This window comes from Ranitomeya variabilis, chromosome 6 (assembly GCF_051348905.1).
Source record: "Ranitomeya variabilis isolate aRanVar5 chromosome 6, aRanVar5.hap1, whole genome shotgun sequence".
Classification (NCBI taxonomy): Eukaryota; Metazoa; Chordata; class Amphibia; order Anura; family Dendrobatidae; genus Ranitomeya; species Ranitomeya variabilis.
Window position 1 is genome coordinate 427,779,030 of NC_135237.1, and position 15,479 is coordinate 427,794,508.

A 15,479-nucleotide genomic window follows, 5' to 3' on the forward strand; every position below is an offset into this window, starting at 1 on the left:
TACAGATGCATGGACCAGTAGGCATGGCCAGGGACGTTATGTGTCCATCACGGCACACTGGGTGAATGTGGTGGATGCAGGGTCCACAGGCGACATCAATTTAGGGACAGTTGTGCCTAGCCCACGGTCTAGGAAACAGTTGGCTGTAGGCGTTCGCACCCCCTCCTCCTCCTCCTCCTCGTCCTCCTGCAGAAGCTACAGCTCTTCCACAGAACGCAGTCTGCCAACCACTCCATCGGCAGATGACACTGTTGCACACCAGTTGTCCCATTATGGGCCAGCTACTGCCAAGCGTCAGCAGGCTGTATTGGCTATGAAGTGCTTGGGCGACAACAGACACACCGCGGAAGTTCTGTCCGAGTTCTTGCAACAAGAAACGCAGTCGTGGCTGGGCACAGTAGATCTTGAGGCAGGCAAGGTAGTGAGTGATAACGGAAGGAATTTCATGGCTGCCATCTCCCTTTCCCAACTGAAACACATTCCTTGCCTGGCTCACACCTTAAACCTGGTGGTGCAGTGCTTATTGAAAACTTATCCTGGGTTCTCCGACCTGCTCCTCAAAGTGCGTGCACTTTGCTCACATATCCGACGTTCGCCTGTACACGCCAGCCGTATGCAGACCTATCAGCGGTCTTTGAACCTTCCCCAGCATCGCCTAATCATAGACGTTGCAACAAGGTGGAACTCAACACTGCACATGCTTCAGAGACTGTGCGAACAGAGGCGTGCTGTTATTTATTTGTGGGAGGATACACGGGCAGGCAGTAGGATGGCAGACATGGAGTTGTCAGGTGTGCAGTGGTCTAAGATACAAGACATGTGTCAAGTCCTTCAGTGTTTTGAGGAATGCACACGGCTGGTTAGTGCAGACAACGCCGTAATAAGCATGAGCATCCCCCTAATGCGTCTGCTGATGCAAAGTTTGACGCACATAAAGGAGCAGGCGTCTGCACCAGAGGAAGAGGAAAGCCTTGATGACAGTCAGCCATTGTCTGGTCAGGGCAGTGTACAGGACGAGGTAGCGGGCGAAGAGGAGGTGGAGGACGAGGAGGATGATGGGGATGAGTATATTTTTAATGCCAAACCTTTCCCGGGGGCACAGGAAATTGGTTGCGTGTCACGGCCGGGTTCTGGTTTTTTGAGGGACACAAGTGACGTAGATTTGCCTGCAACTGCCCCTCAACCAATCACAACCGGAGATTTGACAACTGGAACTTTGGCCCACATGGCGGATTATGCCTTACGTATCCTAAAAAGGGACACACGCATTACGAAAATGATGAACGATGACGATTACTGGTTGGCCTGCCTCCTTGATCCACGCTATAAAGGCAAATTGCAAAATATTATGCCACATGAGAACTTGGAACTAATATTAGCAACCAAACAATCAACTCTTGTTGACCGTTTGCTTCAGGCATTCCCAGCACACAGCGCACGTGATCGTTCTCACACGAGCTCCAGGGGGCAGCAGACTAGGAGTGTTAGGGGTGCACACATCAGAAGTGGCGTTGGACAGAGGGGTTTTCTGACCAGGTTGTGGAGTGATTTTGCTATGACCGTAGACAGGACAGGTACTGCTGCATCAATTGAAAGTGACAGGAGACAACATTTGTCCAGTATGGTTACTAACTATTTTTCATCCCTTATCGATGTTCTCCCTCAACCGTCATTCCCATTTGATTACTGGGCCTCCAAATTAGACACCTGGCCAGAATTGGCAGAATATGCATTGCAGGAGCTTGCTTGCCCGGCAGCAAGTGTCCTATCAGAAAGAGTATTCAGTGCTGCAGGTTCAATATTAACCGAAAAAAGGACTCGTCTGGCTACCCAAAATGTTGACGATCTAACATTCATTAAAATGAACCACAACTGGATTTCGAAATCTTTTGCCCCACCTTGCCCGGCCGACACCTAGCTTTCCTATGAAAGGCTCTTGCCTGTGAATTACTTTTCTAATGTCTAATTTGCTGCAGCTGATTGTACAGCATACGACATGTTTACACCTCCCTAAAAGGCCAAACTCTCCACACGGGGCCGTGGTATCGCGACTTGGCGCAAGCACCCGTGAGACTGCTGTTTGTCTGAAGAGGTGGGTGTGCTCGCTTTTGGTTGACGGCATTGCTACTGGGTCCCTCATAGTACAATGTAGTGTCTCTGGCGGTGGTGGTGCGCACCCAACGTCAGACACACCGTTGTAACATGAGGGGCCCTGGGGCGGTCCCGCCGGCCTCTAGAGAGTTCCCCCCTACCCCAGCTCAAAATGTGCTCTACCACATGCAAAATTATGTCGCACAGCTCCACCAATCTTTAGTCTATTCGCTGACATCATTCAATGTCTGGCACTGACAATACAAATTTGTAGACATCTATGATGCAACTTAAAGTAGTCTGTGTCTGTGTCCTATATTGGCACCATTAAATAGTTACTGCCAAATTACTATGTCAGAAACTCAGCAGATGAGCCCACCCCTGTACCTAAGTATGCCACCTTTTTTTTTGTTTTGGTTGTTTTGCGAGACATTAACATCTATTTATATTTTGGGAGTACTGGGACAGACACTCCTTGCACTACTCCTCCACTCACCACCAAGCTGCCCGTGTATCCATGTAACCGCTGTAAAACTGCCATGAGCCTATTGTTTGTTATTTTAGGCCTTTAAAGCCTGTCTGCGGTCCCTCCTTCCACTAGTCCTCCACTGACCAGACCACTGCTGCCCGTGTACCCCTGGAACCAATTATAAAGTGCCTACAGCCAGCCCATTTTTTTATGTTAGGCCTTTGAAGCCTGTCTGCGGTCCCTCCTTCCACTAGTCCTCCACTGGCCAGACCACTGCTGCCCGTGTACCCCTGGAACCAATTATAAAGTGCCTACAGCCAGCCCATTTTTTTATGTTAGGCCTTTGAAGCCTGTCTGCGGTCCCTCCTTCCACTAGTCCTCCACTGGCCAGACCACTGCTGCCCGTGTACCCCTGGAACCAATTATAAAGTGCCTACAGCCAGCCCATTTTCTTATGTTAGGCCTTTGAAGCCTGTCTGCGGTCCCTACTTTAAATACTCCTCCACTGACCACCAAGCTGCCTGCCCGTGTATCCATGTAACCGCTGTAAAACTGCCATGAGCCTATTGTTTGTTATTTTAGGCCTTTGAAGCCTGTCTGCGGTCCCTCCTACCACTAGTCCTCCACTGACCAGACCACTGCTGCCCGTGTACCCCTGGAACCAATTATAAAGTGCCTACAGCCAGCCCATTTTCTTATGTTAGGCCTTTGAAGCCTGTCTGCGGTCCCTACTTTAAATACTCCTCCACTGACCACCAAGCTGCCTGCCCGTGTATCCATGTAACCGCTGTAAAACTGCCATGAGCCTATTGTTTATGTTAGGCCTTTGATAGCCTGTCTGCGGTCCCTACTTTAAATACTCCTCCACTCACCACCAAGCTGCCTGCCCGTCTATCCATGTAACCGCTGTAAAACTGCAATGAGCCTATTGTTTGTTATGTTAGGCCTTTGATAGCCTGTCTGCGGTCCCTACTTTAAATACTCCTCCACTGACCACCAAGCTGCCTGCCCGTGTATCCATGTAACCGCTGTAAAACTGCCATGAGCCTATTGTTTGTTATTTTAGGCCTTTGAAGCCTGTCTGCGGTCCCTCCTTCCACTAGTCCTCCACTGACCAGACCACTGCTGCCCGTGTACCCCTGGAACCAATTATAAAGTGCCTACAGCCAGCCCATTTTTTTATGTTAGGCCTTTGAAGCCTGTCTGCGGTCCCTCCTTCCACTAGTCCTCCACTGGCCAGACCACTGCTGCCCGTGTACCCCTGGAACCAATTATAAAGTGCCTACAGCCAGCCCATTTTCTTATGTTAGGCCTTTGAAGCCTGTCTGCGGTCCCTACTTTAAATACTCCTCCACTGACCACCAAGCTGCCTGCCCGTGTATCCATGTAACCGCTGTAAAACTGCCATGAGCCTATTGTTTGTTATTTTAGGCCTTTGAAGCCTGTCTGCGGTCCCTCCTTCCACTAGTCCTCCACTGACCAGACCACTGCTGCCCGTGTACCCCTGGAACCAATTATAAAGTGCCTACAGCCAGCCCATTTTCTTATGTTAGGCCTTTGAAGCCTGTCTGCGGTCCCTACTTTAAATACTCCTCCACTGACCACCAAGCTGCCTGCCCATGTATCCATGTAACCGCTGTAAAACTGCCATGAGCCTATTGTTTGTTATTTTAGGCCTTTGAAGCCTGTCTGCGGTCCCTCCTTCCACTAGTCCTCCACTGACCAGACCACTGCTGCCCGTGTACTCCTGGAACCAATTATAAAGTGCCTACAGCCAGCCCATTTTTTTATGTTAGGCCTTTGAAGCCTGTCTGCGGTCCCTCCTTCCACTAGTCCTCCACTGGCCAGACCACTGCTGCCCGTGTACCCCTGGAACCAATTATAAAGTGCCTACAGCCAGCCCATTTTCTTATGTTAGGCCTTTGAAGCCTGTCTGCGGTCCCTACTTTAAATACTCCTCCACTGACCACCAAGCTGCCTGCCCGTGTATCCATGTAACCGCTGTAAAACTGCCATGAGCCTATTGTTTGTTATGTTAGGCCTTTGATAGCCTGTCTGCGGTCCCTACTTTAAATACTCCTCCACTCACCACCAAGCTGCCTGCCCGTCTATCCATGTAACCGCTGTAAAACTGCAATGAGCCTATTGTTTGTTATTTTAGGCCTTTGATAGCCTGTCTGCGGCCCCTACTTGCAATACTCCTCCACTGACCACAATGCTGCCTGGAGTGCCTGCCTGTGTATCCATGTAACCGATGTAAAACTGCCATGACTGCCTACTGTTTGTTATTTTAGGCCTTTGATAGCCTGTCTGCGGCCCCTACTTGCAATACTCCTCCACTGACCACAATGCTGCCTGGAGTGCCTGCCTGTGTATCCATGTAACCGATGTAAAACTGCCATGAGTGCCTACTGTTTGGTATTTTAGGCCTTTGATAGCCTGTCTGCAGCCCCTACTTGCAATACTCCTCCACTGACCACACCAATGCTGCCCGTGTACCCCTGGAACCTATTTAAAAGTTCATAGAGCCTAGTTATATATGTTATTTACTATTAATAAGGCCATGATGGACTACGCTGTACCACGCTACAAGCTAACCAGTCGACACTTCTTTTGCGAGAAAAGCCATCCCAACCCTCCACCAGCATGTAGAAGACCGCATTGTCCATGCACTCTGGCAATCTGTGAGTACAAAGGTGCACCTGACAACAGACGCATGGACCTGTAGGCATGGCCACGGAAGATTACGTGTCCATTACGGCGCAATGGGTTAATGTGTTGGATGCATGGTCCACAGGGGACAGCCTACTAAGTCTGTCTGCAGTCCCTAATTCAAATTGTCCTCCACTGTCTAAATCGGAGCTTCCACCTTCTGGCTTTCGGCCTATAGTATCAGAAATTAAACTGCATTTGGCCTTCAACTTTGGTTAGGGCCTACTAACGGCTTCTGCCCCTCCCTGGTGTTGCCCTCAACTAAATAAAGCTGAGCTTCAACCTTCTGCTCCAAATTACCATTTTAAAAAATGCAATAGGCTTTTCCGGCCTACTAAAGGTGTCTGTCTGTGTGCCCCTGCCTGGTGTTGTCCTCAACTAAATAAAGCTGAGCTTCAACCTTCCGGCTCTCATTAAGTGGTTTTAAAAAAAAAAAATGGTGGTTAGGGCCTACTAACGGCTTCTGCCCCTCCCTGGTGTTGTCCTCAACTAAATAAAGCTGAGCTTCAACCTTCTGCTCCAAATTACCATTTTAAAAAATGCAATAGGCTTTTCCGGCCTACTAAAGGTGTCTGTCTGTGTGCCCCTGCCTGGTGTTGTCCTCAACTAAATAAAGCTGAGCTTCAACCTTCTGCTCCAAATTACCATTTTAAAAAATGCAATAGGCTTTTCCGGCCTACTAAAGGTGTCTGTCTGTGTGCCCCTGCCTGGTGTTGTCCTCAACTAAATAAAGCTGAGCTTCAACCTTCTGCTCCAAATTACCATTTTAAAAAATGCAATAGGCTTTTCCGGCCTACTAAAGGTGTCTGTCTGTGTGCCCCTGCCTGGTGTTGTCCTCAACTAAATAAAGCTGAGCTTCAACCTTCTGCTCCAAATTACCATTTTAAAAAATGCAATAGGCTTTTCCGGCCTACTAAAGGTGTCTGTCTGTGTGCCCCTGCCTGGTGTTGTCCTCAACTAAATAAAGCTGAGCTTCAACCTTCCGGCTCTCATTAAGTGGTTTTAAAAAAAAAAAATGGTGGTTAGGGCCTACTAACGGCTTCTGCCCCTCCCTGGTGTTGCCCTCAACTAAATAAAGCTGAGCTTCAACCTTCTGCTCCAAATTACCATTTTAAAAAATGCAATAGGCTTTTCCGGCCTACTAAAGGTGTCTGTCTGTGTGCCCCTGCCTGGTGTTGTCCTCAACTAAATAAAGCTGAGCTTCAACCTTCCGGCTCTCATTAAGTGGTTTTAAAAAAAAAAAATGGTGGTTAGGGCCTACTAACGGCTTCTGCCCCTCCCTGGTGTTGTCCTCAACTAAATAAAGCTGAGCTTCAACCTTCTGCTCCAAATTACCATTTTAAAAAATGCAATAGGCTTTTCCGGCCTACTAAAGGTGTCTGTCTGTGTGCCCCTGCCTGGTGTTGTCCTCAACTAAATAAAGCTGAGCTTCAACCTTCTGCTCCAAATTACCATTTTAAAAAATGCAATAGGCTTTTCCGGCCTACTAAAGGTGTCTGTCTGTGTGCCCCTGCCTGGTGTTGTCCTCAACTAAATAAAGCTGAGCTTCAACCTTCTGCTCCAAATTACCATTTTAAAAAATGCAATAGGCTTTTCCGGCCTACTAAAGGTGTCTGTCTGTGTGCCCCTGCCTGGTGTTGTCCTCAACTAAATAAAGCTGAGCTTCAACCTTCTGCTCCAAATTACCATTTTAAAAAATGCAATAGGCTTTTCCGGCCTACTAAAGGTGTCTGTCTGTGTGCCCCTGCCTGGTGTTGTCCTCAACTAAATAAAGCTGAGCTTCAACCTTCCGGCTCTCATTAAGTGGTTTTAAAAAAAAAAAATGGTGGTTAGGGCCTACTAACGGCTTCTGCCCCTCCCTGGTGTTGCCCTCAACTAAATAAAGCTGAGCTTCAACCTTCTGCTCCAAATTACCATTTTAAAAAATGCAATAGGCTTTTCCGGCCTACTAAAGGTGTCTGTCTGTGTGCCCCTGCCTGGTGTTGTCCTCAACTAAATAAAGCTGAGCTTCAACCTTCTGCTCCAAATTACCATTTTAAAAAATGCAATAGGCTTTTCCGGCCTACTAAAGGTGTCTGTCTGTGTGCCCCTGCCTGGTGTTGTCCTCAACTAAATAAAGCTGAGCTTCAACCTTCTGCTCCAAATTACCATTTTAAAAAATGCAATAGGCTTTTCCGGCCTACTAAAGGTGTCTGCCCCTCCCTGGTGTTGTCCTCAACTGAACAAAGCTGAGCTTCCACATTCTGGCTTTCGCCCTATACTATCAGATATTAAACTGCATTTGGCCTACTAGTGTGGTTAGGCCCTTGAAACAGTGTCTGCTGCTCTTGGGTTTGCTACTCCACTGAACAAAGCAATGCCGCCTGTTTAGTCCTGTTACCAATTTTGAACTGCATGTAGCCTACTTTATTCTTTGGCCCTATATCTGTTTCCTCCTCATCCTGCCCATTGCCCAGCCACTGCTAAATGAGTCTGCTGGTACATTGACCTAGACCACTACATTCCCCTTGTACTCTACACAGCCAGAATCTGACCCTGCTGAAAGTAAGGTTCCCCTTCCCGCATGTTATACCACCTTACACAGGGACAAAGAGGAAGGTGCAGATGAAAGTGCAGGTTCCTTCATCAGGTGGGGGGCATACTCGTTGGCGACGTCACTGGCACAGGGCCCCTCAGAGTACGCAAAAGTGTCGCTGCTGGTGGGAGGCGCCCCCGCCATGCAAACACACCGCCGTACTTTGAGGGGCCCTGTGCCAGTGGCAATGCGAACGAGTGGGCCCCCCCCTGCTTGCTCAGGATCACAGCACTTGCAACGTTTAAATACTTACCTTTCCCTGCAACACCGCCGTGACGTAGTCCGCATTTCCTGGGCCCACGAAAAACTTGAGCCAGCCCTACTCCCCCCACAACTTTCCCCCAATTCCCTATGCCCTAATATGCCTATTATACAGTTAATTAAGATTGGCAAGCTTCAGAAACAAGAATGGATGTTTTTGGCATTAAAATGGGCACTGTAGGTGTTTTCCTGGCCTCCACTCACTGCCGACTATGCTTCCCCATTGACTTGCATTGGGTTTCGTGTTTCGGTCGATCCCCGACTTTTAGCGATAATCGGCCGACTGCACTCGACTCGACTCTGGACAAAATCGGGTTTCCCAAAACCCTACTCGATCTTAAAAAAATGAAAGTCGCTCAACCCTAGTCATAAGTATTCAGACCCTTTTCCCAGTATTGAGTAGAAGCACCCTTTTGCGCTAGTACAGCCATGAGTCTTCTTGGAGATGATGCAACAAGTTTTTCACACCTGGATTTGGGGATCCTCTGCCATTCTTCCTTGCAGATCCTCTCCAGTTTGTCAGGTTGGAAGGTGAATGTTGGTGCACAGCCATTTTCAGGTCTCTCCAGAGAAGCTCAATTGGGTTTAGGTCAGGGCTCTGCCTGGGCCAGTAAAGATTGGTCACACAGCTGTTCTGAAGCCATTCCTTTGTTATTTTAGCTCTGTGCTTGGGGTAATTGTGTTGTTGGAACCTTTGGCCAAGTCTGAGGTCCAGAGCACTTTGGAAGAGGTTTTCATCCAGGATATCTCTATATTTGGCCGCATTCATGTTTCCTTCAATGACAACCAGTCGTCCTGTCCCTGCAGCTGAAAAACACCCCCATAGCATGATGCTGCCACCACCATGTTTCACTGTTTGGATTGTTTTGGGCAGGTGATGAGCAGTGCCTGGTTTTCTCCACACATACCCCTTAGAATTATCACCAAAAAGTCTATCTTCTTCTCATCAGACCAGAGAATCTTATTTGTCATAGTCTGTGAGTCCTTCATGTGTTTTTTAGCAAACTCTATGTGGGCTTTCATATGTCTTGCACTGAGGAGAGGCTTTGATTGGTCCACTCTGCCATAAAAGCCTGACTGCTGGAGGGCTTCAGTGATAGTTGACTTTGTGGAACTTTCTCCCATCTCCCTACTGCATCTCTGGAGCTCAGCCACAGTGATCTTGGGGTTCTTCTTTACCTCTCTCACCAAGGCTCTTCTCCCACGATTGCTCAGTTTGGCTGGACGGCCAGGTCTAGGAAGACTTCTGGTGGTCCCAAATTTCTTCCATTTAAGGATTATGGAGACCACTATGCTCTTACGAACCCTGAGTACTGCAGAAATTCTTTTGTAACCTTGGCCAGAACTGTGCCTTGCCACAATTTTGTCTCTGAGCTTCTTGGCCAGTCCCTTTGACCTCCTGATTCTCATTTGGTCTGACATGCACTGTGAGCTCTTATATAGACAGGTGTGTGCCTTTCCAAATCAAGTCCTATCAGTTTAATTAAACACAGCAGTAGAACCATCTCGAGGAGGATCACAAGGAAATGGACAGCATGTGACTTAAATGAGTGTCTCAGCAAAGGGTCTAAATACTTCTAAACATGTGATATTTTAGTTTTTCTTTTTTATTAAATTTGCAAAAATTTCTACATTTGTTCTTTTTTTTTCAGTCAAGATGGGGTGCAGAGCGTACATTAATGTGAAAAAATGAACTTTTTGGAATTTACCAAATGGCTGCAATGAAAGAGTAAAAAATTTAAAGGGGTCTGAATACGTACCCACTGTACATTTACTATGATAGTGGCATGTGTGATGTTCTTAAAGGGGTCCCCTTAGCTGTCTGTGCATCAGCCATGATTATGGGGTCTGTCTACAACAGAAAAACCACAATGCAGATTTCTACAGAGCTTAGAGTAAGGCCAGGTGCCCACAATCCAGAAGTAGCAGCGCTTTGGACATAGTGCATGTTCACTGTGTCCAAAGCGCTACCGTCTATTGAATGCAGATAAATCCACATGTGTTCACTGAACCGTGTGGATTCAACGCGTCCAATACCTTCTATTGGTGAAATTTCTGTTGTGGAGACTAGCAACTGGAAAAACACGCCTCATGTCCTTCTCTGCGGGTGATTCACAGGCAAGTATGGATGCATAATGGACATGGGATTTTTAGACATCCCATCCACTATGCTGTAACATGTGGCCGCTGCGGGTTTGACGTTGCATAAATATGCAGCGTATTTGTGAGTGCTCGGAGATTTAGTTTTTGTTGACTCGGCTGCATGATTTACGGCTGCTAGACAGCCTGAGTACACGTGGGGGTTGCCTGGTCGCTAGGGAATCCCCACATGTACTCAGGCTGGCTAGCAGCCATAAATCATGCAGCTGAGGCGATGAAAACTAAATCTCCGAGCACTATCAAATACTCGGAGATCACCCGAGCATGCTCGGAAAAACCCGAGCAACGATTACTTGCTCATCACTAGTTGTCAGAGAAATTTGCTTCTTTCACCTCCATTTTTCGGGACAAAACGCACCGTGTGCACATACCCTTACTCTTTAGGGCAGAGTATCTCTGACAACTCCTTTGCTATGGTGATTAATCTGGTCATCTTTCCACTCAGGTATAAACGGTGAACCTGAAGAGCAGCTTCTCCATGATGCCCGAAATGGAAACATAGATGGAGTCCGAACCCTTCTAGCGAGCTGCAAAAAAGGCCACATTACCCTTAACCTGGATTGCAAAGGTAATAAAGAAGGCGGCTCTAATAGTTTTTTATAAGTTGTCATCCATCTTCCTAACAAACAGCTGTATATGTAATAGTGATGAGTGCAAGTTCTCGAGTTTTCCTCCGGTGTTGGGGTATGCGCAGAATATCGTTGATGCTCGGGTAACAAGTTCGAGTCCCTGTAACTGCAGGTTTCGTGGCTGTTGGCCTCCAAACATGCGGGGATTGCCTGACAAACCTTCTTACAGGATAATGTGATATATTCTACTATGGGCTTTCCTGTGTATGTGGCGCACATTATATATTATCCAATGATTGCAGGATATCACACATTTAAGTCACATGTCGTCCTGTAGTCAGTATATCTTATACCAGTCACATATCTGCATACTGTATGTAATATACTGTGTACAGACATCAGATGGTTTATACAGGCTAATGTGACTGTTGTGATATCTGATATTCTGTACTCGTATATCACATATTACCATCACATATTATCCTGTATATGACATCTGATTTCTGTAGTCACAGTATATCATATACTAATCTGTATACTTTTTTTTTTATAAGATTTCAGTTTTATTCAAAATAGCCCAGCCCTAGGTTAAAGCTGTAGGTTGAACTCAATGGACCAGTGTTTTCTTCTAACCTATAAAACGCTGACGATCCATTTTTCACTACAATGAGGTGGTTTAATTCACCGTTCAGTTTCCAGCTGTTGAAACGATGAGCTTATTACCACTGTGTAGGCCAATTGTCGGATTACAGTGAGCAGAGGCGTAGCTAGGGTTTTGGTTAAGGGGGGCGAAGCTTCTGAGTGGGCCCCTAACCAGGTAACCTTGATTACAACTGGGTGAAGCACTCTAATAGTGTAGGAGAACCTCAGCAGATGACAACGCTGTTACTGAAAATAATCTCTATATAAAGACCAATATTGATATTACCACCATATGGTCAGTGGTAGATATCAGTCCTACAGAACATATAAGAGATCTCAGTACAGTTATAGATGGTGACTTACCGCTGACGTTCTTTCTGATGGAATCGTTCATTTTTCCCGTCTTTTCCATCTGGCCAAACGTTTCACGTCTCATATTTTCAGCACATCACCATCGATTCCCAACCTGCACAAACTCCTCATCCTGCTGATACCCCAATACTGAGCCGCTGCTGCCTTGTGTTCCCATTACTGCACCTGCTGTGTGGTTCTCTGTGCCCTCTAAATTCTAAAGTAACCCTCTAGAATATAGTAATAATGCTCTGTGCAAGTGCCCTAGAAAACAGTGCTCATATTTTGCCCCCTAGAAAGTAATAATGCCCTGTGTGCCTCTTTGATAGTCACAGTAACCGGAGTTCCCCTACAACCAAAAGTACCCACTTTACATTGAATAATGTCCCGAGTCTCCCCCCTTATAACTCCCCTATACATAGTATGATGCTCTTTTATACACAGTATAATGCCCCCTCGCTGTATAGTACCACCCACACAGTATACTGGACCCTTAGTAGCCCCCAACACTGTAAGATGACCCCCTCACTGTAATCTCCACACTGTATGATGGCCCCCTAGATGGCCTCCATATAGTATAATGCACCCGATAGTCCTCAATATAGTATAATGCACTCCCCATAGGCAGACTTTATAGCATAAGGCAGCCCCCATAGGCAGACTTTATAGCATAAGGCAGCCCCCATAGGCAGACTCTTTAGTATAAGGCAGCACCCCATACGCAGACTCTGTAGTATAAGGCAGAACCCCCCCACAGGGAGACTGTAGTATAAGGCAGCACCCCATAGGCAGACTCTGTAGTATAAGGCAGAACCATCCCACAGGGAGACTGTATTATAAGGTAGCACCACCCACCACAGGCAGACTCTGTAGTATAAGGCAGCACCCCCCACCCCACAGGCAGACTCTGTAGTATAAGGCAGCACCCCCCCACCCCACAGGCAGACTCTGTAATATAAGGCAGCCCCCATAAAGAAAACCAATAAATACTCACCTCTCTTCTTCCTGGTTCCTGCCCTGCTCCCGCTTAACCCTCCGGACCGCGGGCGCCGGGCAGTGAAGTTGTTGTGCCCCCTGTCCATGTCGGTGACGCGAGACTCTTGACAGGGGGATGATGGGAGAGCGTAGTGCTGCTTCCCTCATCAATGCAGTCAGCTGCTGGCACCGCATCAATTCTCCCTGCTCTGCCGCAGAATTTAATTGTATCGATGCGCTGTACACGCCAGTACAGTTACAGTAGCGTAGCTCCAGGTGGGCCTCCTTAGAGCGTGGAGCCCGGGTGATGGCCCCCCTGCTGCCCTCCCCATAGCTACTCTACTGACAGAGATAGATGGTACTCTGACATTGATAGCGCCTTATTGCCCTTTTATGACACATGTCTTATAAACACATACCGCCCTGAGTTGGGCTTATGCAGGAAACAACCTTTTTAAAGGGTGCTATGGTTTACAGCTAGTGTCCAAATGCTGATTTGTGAGAAAAATAATAAAATTGTGGCTACTCCAGTCAGTGTCGCCTCTCTGCAGCTCTTGCTGGTTTTTCTTCATGTCTGCAGCAGTGACGTAATGACTGTTTTGTTTTTAGGCTATGTGCACACGTAAGAAAAGAGGTGCAGAATTTTCTGCACAAAATCAGCAGCTCCTGGCAGAATCCGCAGCTGCGGATTTGCCGCGGATTTAGTGCGGTTTTTGTGCGGATTTTCTGCGGTTTTTGCGACTGCGATTTCTATCATGGAGGGATGCAGAAACGCTGCAGATCCGCACAAAAGAAGTGACATGCACTTCTTTGAAATCCGCAGCGATTCCGCACTGACTTTTCCGCACCATGTGGACAGCTTTTTTTTTTTTTTTTATACATTGATTTACATTGTACTGTACATTGTACAGTGCGGATCTGCAGCGTTTCTGCACAGAAAAAAACGCTGCGGATCCGCACTAAATCCGCATCGTGTGCACATGTCGTTACTCCACACTGCTGCCAGTAATCCCCCCCAGTCTCCTTGTTCACGTTTCCTGTGGGGATCCTTTGACCGCTGCAGCCAGTCATTCATCACATTGTAGATACATTACTTCTCCTGTACAGTAGCATTGGTGATTCTAGTCATTGTGGTGTAAAGTAAATAAATCTCTTGTTTCTAGGTAAAAGTAAGTCTAATATGGGATGGACGCCTCTTCATCTTGCCTGTTATTTTGGACACAGAGACGTGGTGGAAGAGTTATTAAAGGTTAGCCTGAATATTTCCAGTAAAATATGACATGCTTTATGGGGAAACCAACCCAGCAATTTTTCTAAATAAGCAGCTAGGTTTATTCTCCTAATAAAATACCTTTATTTAACAGCAATGAAGTATACTAACAGGTTTGCTTGGGCAATATTATCGAGCCTCATGCATAAATATGGTGAAGCAAAAATCATTTTATTTTGCCAGTGCCAGGAATATGATCTGATCTGATAAGTTGCTGTGAGCTGCATTGACTGTTTCCAGTTACCGTGAATGGAGTTTCACTCCCTAGACATTAACTAATCCACTTATACAAATCTAAAAATCATGCTTGTAGTATAGACTTTAGTGATTTTAGTTGCTAGAAAAAATATTGGATTTATTTTGGATGCAAATTGATAGATGCTGCATTGCACCCTTGGTGTTTGTGGCAAGGGCTAAGTCCACCATTAAACCCCCTCAATTTGTAAACTGAGCACTTCGTCATGCTTTGATTGCCAGATCTCAAGCCTGAATTTGATCAGCAGCTTTGCACCTCTGGACAGTGGCGCTGCGGGAGCCTCGCCGGACTTGATGTCAGTATACACTGTCATTACTGGCTCCTGTCTGCAGTGTAAGGCTAGGGTCACACAACACGAAGTTCTCCAACCGAGAAAATCAATGCAATTATGCCGATACACTCTGATCACATTTTCTCAGAAGTGGAGTAAAAAAAATTGCTCCATTCAGTCCGTTCATGAAAATTGGACTGCATTCGGATGTCATCTGAGTGCGATCCAATGTTTTTCACAGGCACGGATTTTCTCATCACTCGGTCATTTGTCTGCTGATTGGTACTGTGCTGCAGAAAGGGATCAGCTTACCGGGATGTGTTGAGTAATGGAGTCGCAGCGATAGGTAGGGGAGTATGCTGTACTTTACATTTTTACATCTTAACCTCTTTTTAAAATGGGGGAAACCTGTTTAATTTTTCGGGGGAGTGGGAGTCTTAACTGCAGGAAAAAAAGATAATCCACTTGTTTTATTTAGCTCTTTTTTTAGTTTAGTTCAAGGGGAAATATAAAAAATATTTATAAAGAAAATGAGTGACCATTTCCCTTCCCCCTTGGTTGCCCACAAATTCTTTTTTTCAATCTAAAAAGACATAGGTGAGAATTAATTTCTTAATTCTTAAACCACCTCCTGCTTTAAAAAATCTGCAGCTAAATCCACTGTGGGGATAACTCTGGATTTTATAGCCGCTCTGCGCTTGATTTTGCTGCACATTGACCCTTTGCATTTAAAAAGGTGAAATCTGTTGCAACATCCCCAACATAAATTGAAAATCTGCAGATCATATATTGCAGCGTCTGTTTATCTACACTAGAGATTTCTCTGCAGCATGTATATAACATGTAGTGAAATGTTCTCATACACAACGCTGTACTG

At 46.4% G+C, this 15,479-nt stretch overlaps 1 protein-coding gene across 3 annotated transcripts in view; it reads left to right on the top strand.

Moving 5' to 3' along the window:
• The window catches only part of OSBPL1A (oxysterol binding protein like 1A), a 253,732-nt gene that overhangs the window by 43,020 nt on the left and 195,233 nt on the right, over positions 1–15,479 (top strand). For 2 of the 3 annotated variants that reach the window (XM_077270363.1, XM_077270362.1), the window contains exons 2-3: positions 10,714–10,836; positions 13,969–14,054. In XM_077270363.1, coding sequence (XP_077126478.1) covers positions 13,986–14,054 — 69 coding nt within the window. In that variant the 5' untranslated portion in view covers positions 10,714–10,836; positions 13,969–13,985. Of the gene's footprint in view, positions 1–10,713; positions 10,837–13,968; positions 14,055–15,479 lie in introns of those variants that run through there. The other variant, XM_077270364.1, reaches the window with a different exon arrangement.